This window comes from Elgaria multicarinata, chromosome 3 (assembly GCF_023053635.1).
Source record: "Elgaria multicarinata webbii isolate HBS135686 ecotype San Diego chromosome 3, rElgMul1.1.pri, whole genome shotgun sequence".
Taxonomy (NCBI): Eukaryota; Metazoa; Chordata; class Lepidosauria; order Squamata; family Anguidae; genus Elgaria; species Elgaria multicarinata.
In genome coordinates this window covers 39,066,370-39,081,307 of record NC_086173.1, presented here as the reverse complement: position 1 = coordinate 39,081,307, position 14,938 = coordinate 39,066,370, and the positions used below count along the sequence as shown (strand labels likewise).

Genomic DNA, 14,938 nt, shown 5'->3' with positions numbered 1-14,938 from the left:
TTGATATTCCTACCATCACCAGTCTTGACATTCATTACTGTTCCACTTTAAATAGTTTAGGCCAGCATATTTCGGTAGTTATTATAAACCAATATGAGCCCTTGGGAATAGGGGCATTATGAACCTGCACATTATTTGCAGGAAATAAGATATCCTGATCTTAAGGGTCAACTATATGTTTGCTTTCCTACTTATAGCTGTTTCACTTCCTATTCCTATACCCTACACAGAAGAAGGTGATCTAATGTAAGGACATGTCTGAGCCACCTGCTATAAGGAATGCAAAATAATACTAATATAACAGCTTCCAGTATCAAAGTGTATTTTGTACCTGTTGGGACTCCAAGGTATTGTGGGAATCATGTTGACATCTGGAAAGAGAATATTGTTGTCCTTGATTCTGTCCAAGGCATAATGCATTTCACAGAGGGGTAAGCGGTTTAACTGAAACTGAAGTTCAACCTATGGTGCATACAAAACGAATGAATGAAAGGTATGCCAGAAAAAAGGCAATTAAAAGGAATAGTATTAGGCTTGGTTAAACAAAACTATTGCAATTAAATATGTCAACAAATTCATAAACTTTACAGGAAAAAGCAGCAAATTAGATTAAGATCTTTACTAACTGGCTTATATAGACTTCAGTCAATGGAAAGGCCAATGCAAACATTTTTGTAACACAACTTGCATTTTGTACTACTGTTTTATATATAGATGTACTACTGCTTTTAAAATTCAGTGATGCCTATTAGTAAACAGTATACAGGCTTCTCATAGATGAACTTATTTAGAAGGTTTATAACAGAGATGGGGGACTAAATTCCCTCAAGATATTGTCCCTCCAGCAGTCAATGGAGTTGCAGTCCAACAACATCTGGAGGACCACAAGTTTCCCAACACCTGGTGTATAGAATGAAACCTTGATTATTGATATGGTCAGAATACAATTTGTTAATTAGCAGAAAATCTCCAGCATAAGCCATCATATCTACAACAAGCCCCAACAGAGGTTAATAAGCAATGAGTGGGAAGAATACTGTGGAAGGATTGGGAAGAGAGTCAATTAACTGTTCAGATCCATATAGGATTTTGGGAGCAAGGTTAAGTGAGACACTTATTGGAGGCAGACTGATGTGCGCTGGATGTAGAAGGATAAGATCAAAAATACTAAAAAGGCTGGCCCAAGAAAAATATTTAATAACCAGCTGATCTTTCTGAAGCAATTTTAAATATTCTGCCTTTATTTTATGAAAAAAGAATGACACAATAGTCTTTATGGGCATGAACTATAATATTGTTATCGATAACTATTTAATCCTAACAAATAAGGGTCCCGGAGAAATATTGGCACGCTTCCAAAAGTATTTACCAGAACCCAACATTTGAAAATGTACAACATTAGTTCCATCAATTGTATTACTAACAAAGCAAATAAGGAAATACAACTTCATTGGGAAAATGGATAAAAGCAACTCAAAAGAAGACAAATCATGAAGATTATTCATAAAGAGCCAGAAATGCACACAGCATTAATTTGGATTTATGTCCAAAAACAATTATCTCAAACCAAAGCACTGAATGCAAGGTTGATTCTTATGTAAAAACCTAAATAAAACGACACCAAACAAAACAGTTTAAACAGAATGTGAGTAACATCAGGGCAGGGATGGGGGATCTCTAGCCCATGGCCAAATGCCCATAGATGTCCCCCATGTGGCCTGACAGTTATTTAGGTAGGTTATTTGTCCTTTGCTATGCCTCCCATGGCAGCCATTTTGTGATGGTGCCCAAGACAGTTTCTCAAACTGCCCAATGCCCCCACAGCCCAAAAAGATTGCCTAATCCAGTATTAAACAGATAACTAGTAAGACTTAGAGACCTGTAAGATGACCCTCTCAATGACGGTGAAGAGAAATATATGTAACAAGCTGTGAATGAAAGACCCTTAGTAGGCAGATAACAGAAATAGGACAAAGAAGGGCACACCTGGCACCTGTACCCTTCTGATATACCACAGGTTGTCTCATTAATCTGCCTGGACTCAGAGTCCCAACTAAGAGCATCCAATCAACCCAACTACTGGAGGCACCGCAGCACTTGGGCAGACTGCTGCAGAAAGTTGGCAAGTGCATAGAGGAACTACAGGATGTTAGGCACACAAAATCTAGTCTTGTTTCTCTGGCCTCCCAAATCCAGATGCACAACCACTATATTTGGCCCCTTGTCATTAAACATGCGATATTAGAAAAGTTTAAAGTCAAGCAATTGAACCCAACAGAGTCATTCCAGTAGCACAAATGACGTTGCGCTAGCAGAAACCAACTTTCAACTATGTACAAAGGGAGAATCCAACTGAAGTTCCACTTGAGTGAACGCTTGGAGATCAAAAGTTTTAAAAGTGGCCCACTAGCACTTGCATAACAGGAAAAGGCAGCAGAGCTCTACTAGCACAGCCATTTCTTCCACTAAGAGTACATTGGATTTGAGCCAAATACGGAAGGGTACAGATTAGAGTAGCTGAATAATTTTTAAAAATCTATGCTGTAAAACATAGTGCCCATTGGAATGCGTTGGTGCTCTGTAACAAAATGTAGGAAGGATACCAACAAGTTGAACTTCACAATAATTTGTAAAAGAAAATCTGGTCACAGCAGCATTCTGGATAGGAAACGCAGCTCTCAACGTGGACGCTCCACAGATAAAGTGTTTAACTTTGCTATCAATGGCAATATTATTGTCGCTAACAGTGAATACTCATGATCAGCTCCTGACAAAGGATCCTGGTATCTAAAACGTTGAGCTTTTTTAATCACAAATCTATTTTTTCCACAATACCATTAAAGATTTATTATCCTGCATAGCACCAGAGCTAGTCTCTTTTCTCGTACCACAGCTACTAATAGCCCGTTTTCTTTTGTATTCCAGTGGCATTTGAATTTCCTGATCTAGTCATGTAGTTGTGCTGATTGTTTTTAGAAAATATACACAACCCAGTGTCCAGTGGTGTAATCGGTGTGATGACTAATTAGCATGTTAAATAAAAATATATTAGGATTCGTGCATAATTCTTCAACAGACTAATTAGAAAGTGACATTGCTGATTTCTCCCAATGGGAATGAATTTACTTCATCTGTACTTGTGGCCTGTATTTTAAATTATTTCTGCTAGATAGCCAGAGTCAGCCACTTTATGCCAAAACCATTTAGTTCAGTTGACTGAGACTTTTTAATGGTCTACAGCAGGAAATATTAAAGGTGTTTGATGGCACTATCTTTGTCTGGAAAACATAAAATGGCATAAGGTCATAGCTTCTACTTCCTCCAGTATCAGACTGACAGCAAAATGATCAAAGACATGACCATATACATCATATCCCCAATGCTTCCTTATCTGCTGCTAGTGTTGTAAATCACTATTCTGAGACTCTATGAAAGGAAGATTACTTTAGCTACAATAACACAGACTCCCTTTTACACAGATCACCTTTCTATCTTCTGTGCTATCTAAACTTATTACAGCCAGCTAAATACATTCTTTTTGTTTTAGAAGAACTGGGCTATCCCAATTTTGGCAGCCAACAAAATGATGACGACGACGATGACAACGAATCAATTTTTGTGGTTAACAAGCAAAGGTCAACTGGTAATTTTGCCTGAAACACATATGGAGTAAAATTCCTAGGGCAGCATGTTAAATTGAATGCTTAAAAAAACCATTTATTTCATTTATTTTCTAACACATTCCTTCGAAAGGACTTCAGAGGGAGATTTACAAAAAAAGATTAACAAAGTCAATTACAGGGAATAATAGTTTAAAATGCAGTCATTAGAACTATAAAACAATAAAGCAACAGTAGAAAAAGGGAAAAAAGCTCACTTTAAAATAGCATCTGCCTTACCCTCCAAAGACCTGCTGGAATAACACCTTCATTCGTTTCTGAAAGGTGAGGACAGAGCTAGGAAGGAAATGGCAGAAAAGACAGAAAAGGAGGAAAGAGTGGTGCCATAACTGAAAACGGCCTTCTCTTCATTGCCCCAGCCTAAGAGGGGCAATGAAGCAAGACCTCTTCTGCTTATCGTAGTGCACAATACGCATGGTAAGGAGAAAGGTATTCCCTTAAATAACCTGGGCCATTCAGGTCTTTAAATGTCAAAACCAGCACTTTAAATTATTCTTAGAAACAGGTTAAGAGTCAATACAGCCATTTCAGTTGACACCAAAAATTAAATGAATGGCCTCATTTTAAATTTACTGAAGTTTGCAGACATACATCAAAGGCAACCTCGCATAGGGGATGTCACAATAAGTAACTGGGGATTTTATGTATATGTTCCATGGGGCATAGGATGGAACTTGTCCTATGGTGGAACAGATAGGCAAAGAACCACCTTGCTTGTGGTGCCTCCTACCTAGGCAGGTGATCCAGAAGGATATCATGGTTGATAATAATGGAAGTCATCGAGAGGTTCTGAAGAATCAACAGAAGAATCTCTCTATGTATTTCCCTGCACAGGTCATCCACTGGGACAACCCAGGCAGTTTCTGTTTCAGCCAGGCCTGGAGCTAGACTCATACAGCTCTAGATAATCAGTTTAATCCAGAAGTCCCTTTACTTGTGTTACTACTACTACTCAGTTGATCATTTTGCCCAAAGAAGTTGGATTAGACACTAGACAGAAATTATTCAGGTCTAATAGGTCTAAGGATTCTCCCCACCCCCTAATAAATGTCTGGGCAAAGGGGCAGAAATGATCCCTTCCCAGAGAGGGACACTGATCTCATCCTGGACCCAACCAGCCAACAAAGCCCATCTGGTTACAACCAGCTAGAAAGGGCAAGTGTTGGTCAGATGCTTCTAGAAGCTTGTCCATGTTCTCAGATAAAATCAACTGAAATGGATCCAGTAACTGACAGAGTCTGTGGACATCTCCTGAATCAGAATTACACTTGATGTGGAATCCACATTGGAGCAGATGCATTTTTATCCACGAAATGCCCAGCAACAATATCACAGTGGGCTGTCCTGTGTTCAATTTTGATTATCATGGTGAGAATGTAATAGGCTTTATTGGACAGAGCTCTGCTGGGCAGAACCATGCAGATACAATTATATGGTGGAGAAGCAAGACTTCTATCACAGAATAAGTCTTCAAATGCTTGGTCACATTTCGACTACCATCACGCTAAGTCTTGTCCTTGTTGCTTTATCACCCACACCCCCTTGGAAACACCATAGTATCAATAAAAGTTAGCACAAGGGAGAGCTGCTACGTAAACTGGTCAAGTCAATTCTGTATTCTAGACATCAACTATGCCTTCAACAGAATATTTAACAATTACAGGGAATAATAATTGTTAAATTATTGAGCAGGGGGTTGGACTCGATGGCCTTATAGGCCCCTTCCAACTCTACTATTCTATGATTCTATGAACATTTGTCATGCAAGTTCATTATTATAGGCTGATTTTGTATATCAGTACTAATTTCACTCTCATCTGGAATTTCTGTAAGTAACAACAGCCCCTGCCTCTCCAAGAGGGATTTCAAAATTTTCACTTTTCTTAAGAACAATTTTACTTTACCTTCTTATAAACGATGTTCCGTAGGGCGATGAAGGACAAACTGCTCAGAACCAAGGCCTACACCAGAAATGTATGGTGAGCCACAGGGGTCTAAATTAATTTTCAAAGTCTTAATGTTATGTTACTGACACAAAATGTGTATATCCATGCCAGAAGCTCCACAAGTAGACATGCAATACTTAATTTTTGAACTCAGCTAGAAAAATATTTCAACTAGAAAAAACGATATTTTACTGTCTCTCAGTCTGTTTCTAGGGCCAATTCACAGTGCTGGTATTAACCAAGAAAATTATAAACAGCTTGGGGCTAGGTTACTAGAAGGATCATCATATCGCCCAGTTGTGGAATGGCCTCCCCAGAGAGGATCGCCTGGTGCTTACATTGTGGTCTTCCTGGTGCCAGGTGAAGATCTTTTTATTCTCCCAAACTCTCTAGTTTTAGTACTTTTTAAGTTCTTGGCACTATTGTTTTTTTTTCTGTTTTATTCTGCTGCTGTTATAACCGTTAACATGTTATTTCCATGTTTTAGCTTTATACTTCATGATTTGAATTTGTGAACCACCTGGATAACATTTTGTTGAGGGGTGGTATAAAAATGTAGTAAATAAATACTAAAATTGTGACCATGAGATAACCACCAGAAAAGTGAGTGTTCACAAACTCTTCAGTGTGGATTAAAAGTCCCGGAGCTATGGCAAGAGAAAGTATTCTTAAAAGAATTGCACCACTGCACTGCTATAGGTGACTCAAGTCTCTCTCACTGTGCTCCCTTTTTTTTTTTTAATCATGTTCAAAGTTTACACACTACCATCCCATCATTGCACAATAATGTCCACCTTTTTTGAGTGGTGGTGGAAGTTATGATGCGATAATTTGGGTGATAATGCTGAATGCTCCCTTTAGTTATGGTGCAATAAATGCCCTCCAGTGAACTCACCCTTAGCATAGAAGAGGTTGTTAGACACATAGGTTAGAGCACTTTCAATCAGTGGAGATGACTGAAGCCAGATTTGTGGGGGTCAAAAAGAGTTGGTGAGGATAGGTCACAGCCACAGGAACAGACAGCATGTTTAGTGATTTGGGAAATAAAAGGGAAAGAGGGAAACAGAAAGAATTTGGCTTTAACAAGAGCCCAGAATACATGCTATATCTATAAACAAGTAGTTGGTGGCTCCATAGTCCATAAGCATTCTTCTATGAGGCATTCTGAATTAAAAAATGTCTGCATTTTGTTAGCAAGTACTGATTCTGTTTCTCCAAGGCTTCAGCAACATCAGATTCAGGCCTACACACGTATCAATATCAGAACAGGTTTTAACTTAGAAAGAAAACTCAATAAAAATAAAATAAAAAAAGATTCAGACCTTGGTAACCAGTTCAAAACATTATCACATATAAAATCAGACATAAATATTAGACAAGATTATTAGGTTATTCCCAGTATAATCAGGTAACTTAAAAAATCCTCTTCATCTGTTCTGGCAGCGCAATCCCAATGAGTTAAACAAGATGGAGCAGAACTTGTAATGGCTTGCACTACCATCACTACTGCAACATCTTATCGCTGTCAAGCAGGTCAGAGCTCTAGCTGTGCACACAACCAGGAACTTCCACCTAAAGCTTTAAGACAGTTCTGTCAGCCTCCACGAACATCACGTTGGCAGCTGTGCCTCGCTTTCTATCTCTGGCCACAGCAATTGAAGAAGTAAAGACTGCGGCGTTCACAGGTGCTGCTATTGCTCTTACTGTACTGTACCAAGTGTAATTGATGGCAATAGGTCTGGCCTCCCATTCCGTAATGTTTCATTGTACCAGCAAAAGAACCATACAGTCTGGTCCCATAAGATGCTGCCTCCAATGTCTAGATTTGTATCACACGCCTTATGACATGCCACCTAAGAAATGCAATTCCTTTGCTTTGCCACAAATATGTTGTACAACATTTATTCAAGATAACTTGTGAGGACTCCTATGTTATGATTGACCTAGCAGAGATAGAAGGCCAAAGGAAACAGGAAGAGGCACACAAGCAATTTCTATCCAAACATACCTGCATTTCACAATCTGCTCGAAGATTAAGTTCTTCACAGCATTCCCTGGATATTCTCAAAAAGATATACTCCTTTGTTTTTTCCTCAATAGCTCCTTCATACACCTTCTCTTTGGTTCCTTGGGTCAGTACTGACTTCTCTTTAGTGACTGGCAATAAATAAACAGCATTGACTTTGGTCATCACCAGTCGCCCTGCCAAAGTGTCCTCAGAAAGCGTTTCTGTGAGCTTAAATCGTCCAAAAAGCTGTCCATTTTGGGCATACTTTGCCCCTCCAGAAACACCGGTGAGCATGAAGCTTGCTACAATCTGCAATTGCACTTTTATGTTGAACCTAAACCAGAAAGCATACAGTTAGTTTTTTTGGGAAAATAACTGACTTTTGTATCCAGCAGAAGCGATAAAGAAAAGATTGAAGACCAAGCCAGAGATGATGTGTAGAATCCATGATCAGAATCTTCTGCGTTTGTTTTTTTAAAAAATGATATTAACAGCAGATGCGGAGGTGAGAGAGTTGGCTGTGAATTGGGGATGTTGCCTTGGGAGATGGGGAGGGGATAACCATTTTTCCTAATTGAAATTGGAGGTGGGAGAGTTGGTTGTGGATTATGACATACCGGGTGCCTCCCTTCTGGTTTTTTTATTTCCCATTACAATAAAAGGCAGTTCTCCTGACCGTGGGAGAAGCCCTCAAGCTCCAGCAATTCAGACATGACATTCATAAAGTTTATTTATTTACTTTATTACATGTCTTGCTGACCAATAGCCAAAGCAAACTTGGGCAAAGTTTATTACCTGGATATATTAACGTATTAACTACCTTTCCAATGCATGTTTGTTTATTTATTTATTTATTTTATTGCATTTATATACTGCCCCATAGTCGAAGTTCTCTGGGTGGTGCACATAATATTTAAATATTGTATAACATGAATTAATGCAGCTACAAAGTACTGGTTTACTTGCATAATATTTAACAGTAGCACATCTACTCCTGAATGTGCTTCCGCAGTGTCCACTGTATTGACTGTGGTTACAAAACCATGCTGTAAATTAAAAGTCAGCATATACCAACACTAAAAAGCACATAACTATTAGGGCTGCACCATATTTTCGTATGGTTCATTTTTCGGTTGAAACGTACGTGCTTTGCACACAAACAATGGTGATCAGCAGAGTGAGATCCCTCCTCCTTTCTTGGCAACGCAAGGAGGAAGGGATCTTGCTGCAGATCACTCTGCAAGCCGCCACATTTAAAATGACAGCTGCCACTTTAAAGAAAGAAAGCCACAACATGTTACAGACTTTGTTTTCTCTATTAGGAATAGAGCATCTGTACAGCTTGGAATTGCGGGAGGGGGAGGGATGCTTGCCACATGAAGTTAGTGAATACATATTACCACCGCTAAAGGGGGTGTCTGTAAGACAATTAAGTTCAGAATATAAAGCCACCTAAATGAATCACTGACTTCATACTGCACCAAATGTTTTAAAAGCCCTTAGTGACCCAAGCATATGCTTGATTCAAGAAAAAGAGATTATGGCACTTTAAAGACTAACAAATTTCCCACAGTCCACTTATGCAATATTTGATTGGGGGGGAAAAGAAACCAAAATTAATGTACCTAGGCCCTGCGATTAAAATCACTCCACTGGCTGCCAATTAGTTTCCAGGTGAAGTACAAAGTGTTGGTTATTATCTTTAAAGCCCTACATAGTTTGGGTCCAGGTTACCTGCGGGATCGCCTTCTCCCCTACAATCCGCCCCGCACACTCAGGTCCTCTGGGGAAAACTTACTTCAGTCAGCCAAAATTAGGCTGACAACTGTTACTTAGAGGACCTTTTCTTTTGTCTCCCCCAGACTGTGAAATGGCCTGCTGGAAGAGATTCGTCAACTTAGCTCTCTCTCAGAGTTAAAGGCAGCAATAAAGACTAGCCTCTTCCAGCAGGCCTACCCAGATGAATTTTAAACGAAGAATTTTAAGTTGACTTGATTGTTTTTTTAATATTGGATTGGATTTATATGCTTTTTTAATTAATTTTATGTATTTGATTTATATTGTATTGTTGTACTAATGTTGTTCCCCACTTCAATCCACAGGGAGAGGTGGGTAAGAAATAATAATAATAATAATAATAATAATAATAATAATAATAATAATAATAATAATAATGATCACCAACACAAGGAGGCATTCCCACCCGCTTTTCTCACTGCAGCCACCTAAAAGCCTCTCTAGGGGATCCTCTGGAATGCCATGGGAAGCGGTGCAGGAGGCTGCAGTAAGAGAAAAGGTGAAGCGAAGAAGTGAAAAGCAGGTGGAGGCACCTTGCACAAAGGAAGTTCTGCTTGTGCACAGTGTGCCTGCCTGATTTTCACCAATTCCCCCATCCCACTGCAGCTCCTTGAATTAGGAGGGTTGAAGGATGCAAGGGACTACACTGCAGAGGAAGGGGTGGAGAAGCCCCACTTCACAAGTGACCGTCTACTCGCACAACTCTAGATCCAATCCATGGACCTGTAGGAAAAATTCCTGAAACCATAACTGAATACAGCTTAATAAATAAACTTTGCACAATTTTTTAAACACACACACACACACACACACACACACACACACACACACATACCATACAGCATGATAATTAGAGTAAGAATTCAATGACCTCTGACTTCAAATACAACAGCAGCAATCAATCAATCAATCAGGGCAATATTTAACAGAAATGTTACTTACTTGCTGACTTCTTTATATTGTGCTATTTCTTCAATATAAAGGAGATCATGCAATCGTGACTGATAGTTGCTCTTGGTCAATGATTTGTCCAAGACAGACTGTGTAAATAGCTGGTCAGCAGACAGAGGAATTTGGTATCTGATCAGAAGGCTCTTATCCAATTCAGTAGTCTCATTTGGCTCAAATTCTACAATAGTCTTAGAGGTGGAATCCCAACGCTTGGCTGTAGTTAATAGTTGTTGTCGTGCATTCATTCGGTACTCAAGATCTGTTTGACAGCAGAAAAATACAGAAAGATTGATGCATAGAGGATATATATACATATTATATATTACACAATGAGAAACTGCGATGGATTTGTGGTGCCTCATAAAGGTGCCATCAAAACATTGTATGTAAAGTGCAGAAAACTACATTGCTAAGTGACATGCCCTGTCGCTTCAAGGAGCTCTCGCAGTTATCAAAGTGGCTATAGTTCACTATGACTGAATTATATTCAAATAATCACACTGCAGATACAACTGATCAGACAATGTCCCTGCTGTGCCACCCCAATCGGTTTCTGTGCTATACGTGATACAGGTGGAGTCCCTTCCGGCATGACCAGCACAGAAATCAAGTGGACTGACGGAGGAGGCACAGAGTGGTCCGTGCCTCCTCCATTGAGCTTGCTTTTTTTATGCTGAAAGAACAGAAGAGCTGGCACAAGAGACATGAACTGATGGCTCCCTGCCTCTGCCAGCTCACTTAGCTTCTGTGGCTTCCCTTCCTCTGTGGCCAACATAGAAGCCAAGAAAGCTGGCTGAGGAGGCGTGGAGCGGATCCATGCCTCTTCAGCCACCCTGCTGTGTTACTAGCCTCAAAACTAGTTAAGTCAAAACTATTCTGGCAGGCCTTCCCTTTTTAGAATTATTATTTCTCTTTGCTTATTGTCATATGCTGCTGCAAGGCTGTATTGTTTTTATTGTAGGGTGTTGGTGTTGTTGGCGGTTTTGTTTTGTTTTGTTAAACTGTTCTTAACTCTGTATGCCACCTAGAGTACTTTGTATATAGGTGGGTTATAAATTGAATAAATAAATAAAATAAAACGTTGTTCAAAGCTGCTTTTACTCTGAAAAGAGCCCTCTTCTGCAAAGGGCCCCCAAACCTGCTTTTACTCTGAAAAAGCTTTGGCTATGGGGCAGTTTATATAATGATGACGATGATGATGATGACGACGACGAAATGAAGGCAAGGGAAATGTTTCACAGGCAAGTCACTTTGAGGGGCTTAGCACCAAGGCTGGCCTAATATTTAATTTATGGTTCTTTCTTATCCAGAGCCCTCATTTCATGGATTTTAGGCAATACAAACACTGTTTCTATTCATTTGACAATAAAGTATCAAAGTAGCTTTTATTTCCAAGAAATGCTAAAAAAAAAAAAATGGGTCTGGAAATTTTATTCATATTTGGTCTGTATGAAACAAAGGCAATCTTTTGGATGAAAGTGCCAGCAGTTACAATTTTATGTCAGGACCACAAGCAGCTGTAACCGTAGAATTTGTAATTTTGCATTGCTGCTGTTTTTATCTGGTTGAGCTTTGATATTGTATTTTATATTATGATTTTATACTGTTGTTTTATACTTTGAATGGTTTTAATTTTTGTGAACCGCCCAGAGAGCTCCAGCTATTGGGCGGTATAGAAATGTAATAAATAAATAAATAAATAGTCCTATGCAGTTTCTGCCTGCATCCTTGATCAGTTTTAAATGATCAGTACTGAGAATTCAGGCAGCTGAAATGAAAAAGGACACAGATGTTTTTGAAGATGAAATCCATGCCATTTCAGGAATAAATTGTGGATTACACTTTTTGTGGGTTTCAGAGTTGTTTTTTGTTGTTTGTTTTTAAACAGCAATAAAACTCAAGCACACCAGATCTCTCCAAGTTGACTGTACACTTTATAGACAGGATGCCTTTGATTAGCCACCTTTTAACATTGAGATCAAAGAACTGTTCCCAAGAAGACCACAGTCATCCCCCAAAAAATCTTTTCTAATTCACACAAGTCAAGTCAGGTTTTGCATTGCAGCAACAGTACAACTTATACAGTCTCCCTGCTTTAGGCTACAAGTATTCAGATAATCTGGAAAGAACAGTTCACGAACTATGGCATTTGCTTTACATTTTTGCTCTATCTGTGCTGGAAATGTAAATCTGTTGTACATAAATAAAGAATAGGGATGAGCAAGAAAGCACCTGAAGCTCTAGCCAACCCAGATTCAGAATATACAAAGGATTCAGTTTGCAGCATAATTAGTGCCGCTCATCACAAGGATTTTAAAAGTCATGTGCCTCGGTGTAGACCAAGGAGATTGATGAACCACAAATATGGTCCCAGCTCAAGCCCACATGAATGAACAAGATGGCAAAAATATCAAGAACAAAACACTATGCTCTAGACAGGCAAGAGTTAGTATTTGAAACCTAAAATAAAAACCTGCATGCAGTCCATCTTGTGAGCATTTTCCTTCACCTTTCTGTGTTCCATTGTGAAATGAGATAGATCTCAAGCTCTGAAAGTATTTGAACTTAGCAAAAAATATACCAGATTCAGTCTGTACAACAAGGAATGCTGCTTATTTCTGTAGCCTAGCTACAGTTATCCATGCTCTGATAACCTCTCGTTTGGATTACTGCAATGCGTTATACGTGGGGCTGCCTTTGAAAACGGTCCGGAAGCTTCAGCTGGTACAAAACAGGGCAGCCCGTTTACTAACAGGGACTGGCTGGCGAGATCACATTACGCCAGTCCTTTTACAACTTCATTGGCTGCCAGTCCAGGTCTGGGCCCGATTCAAAGTGCTGGTATTGACATTTAAAGCCCTAAACAGTTTGAGGCCAGGTTATTTGAAGGAACGCCTCCTCCCATATGTACCTACCCGGACCTTAAGATCATCTACAGGGGCCCTTCTCCGTGAGCCCCTGCCAAAGGAAGTGAGGCAGGTGGCTGCTAGGCGGAGGGCTTTATCCACTGTGGCACCCCGGTTGTGGAATGAGCTCCCTAGAGAGGTCCGCCTGGCGCCTACACTGTACTCCTTTCGTCGCCAGCTGAAGACCTTTTTATTCACTCAGTATTTTAACACTTAATTTTAACTTAAATTTAAATTATACTGTTTTAACTCTGTATTTTAACCTTATATCAATTTTGCTGCGTGGTTTAATCCTGGTTGTGCTTTTTATATTGTATTTTGTATTTGTGTTTTTAACTTGTTGGTTGTTTTATGATGGTTTTAATTTTTGTGAACCGCCCAGAGAGCTTCGGCTATTGGGCGGTATAAAAATGTAATAAATAAATAAAAATAAATAAAATAAATTATTTCTACTCTCCTTTGTGTTACAAAAAATCATTAAACAACTCAAGCAAATCACTTTGAGGGAGGTTTTTTTTAAAAAAAAAAATATCTGGATGCCTGAATCCATCAAAACACAGCAAAGAAGTGCTAATCTCATGTCTCTGTGACATGCAATGAACACATGTTCCAGTACTTACCCCAAAGTAAATTAATTTCACTCTGGGATATTATGCCATGACTATTATGCCAACAGATGTCATTACTTATTGGAAAGTTCAATCTATTTCTAGAAAGTTGGGGTAGTATCCAATGTTAGTTCCTACATAAAGCAGACTCATTGAAATGAATGTGGCTTAAATTAATTATGACTAACGTAACTGTCTTTCATTTCAATGGCTCTACTCTACCTAGGACTAACATTGGATGCTACCCCTGGTCTTTAACAGGTGAGTTTTAGCCTTCTCTAAGTGGAAACATGGCCAGATTTTGGAGACAGAATGAGATAGGGGGGAAGGAGTAAGTTGTACAAAGGGGAAAGGGAAGAGGAAAGGCACAATGTGGACAGACAGACGGACAGATAGATATACCAAAGGTAAAAATAATATGGAAAGTACAAAATTAAAATGACCCCCACACACACAACAAACCACTTCCACATCTGAGAAACATTTGTTGCAACAATAAATACCCTAAGCTCTTTGGAATTGGAGTCATAAGAAAACAGGAATAAGGGTAGAATGACTCCGTGAAGAAAGGATGACTTGTAATCTTCAAGCCACTATACAGCATAAAAACGAGTTTTTAAAACAGATTTAGCATTATCACAGCTCTGTGAGGACTGAGCTGCTAGTACTCTAACTGAGGCAATATATTTATTTATAAAGAAAATTAGGAGGAGGAGGAGGAGGAGGAGGAAGAAGAAGAAAGAGTACTAGGACGCTACAAAACATTCATTATTAAAACTCTGATTAACTTTAAATGCTTGGTTATTTTCAAATGCCAAACAAAATGGGCTAGGCTCCAACAAGAGATGTTATCAACATTAATGAGATCTCACTTTCTAAAATTCATAGGCCAATCCTACGATGTGCCAGCAAAGGGACTCAGCTTCATCATTCATTTATTTTGAAATCAGCTCATTCAGCATTCCCATTATTCCTTGTCCTTATTATCTCCCTTACCCTTTGTAACTTGTGATCTTTGATAGCGAGTTCTGTGGATGCAATC

The 14,938-nt window shown here is 39.1% G+C and overlaps 1 protein-coding gene across 5 annotated transcripts in view; it reads right to left on the bottom strand.

The window, feature by feature from the left end:
• The window catches only part of HELZ (helicase with zinc finger), a 142,556-nt gene that overhangs the window by 78,185 nt on the left and 49,433 nt on the right, over positions 1-14,938 (bottom strand). For all 5 annotated transcript variants that reach the window (XM_063120018.1, XM_063120020.1, XM_063120019.1 and 2 more), the window contains 3 exons: positions 10,374-10,641; positions 7,635-7,968; positions 332-462 (listed from right to left, as the gene is read on the bottom strand). In XM_063120018.1, the coding sequence (XP_062976088.1) occupies positions 332-462; positions 7,635-7,968; positions 10,374-10,641 (733 nt within the window). The remainder of the gene's footprint in view (positions 1-331; positions 463-7,634; positions 7,969-10,373; positions 10,642-14,938) is intronic.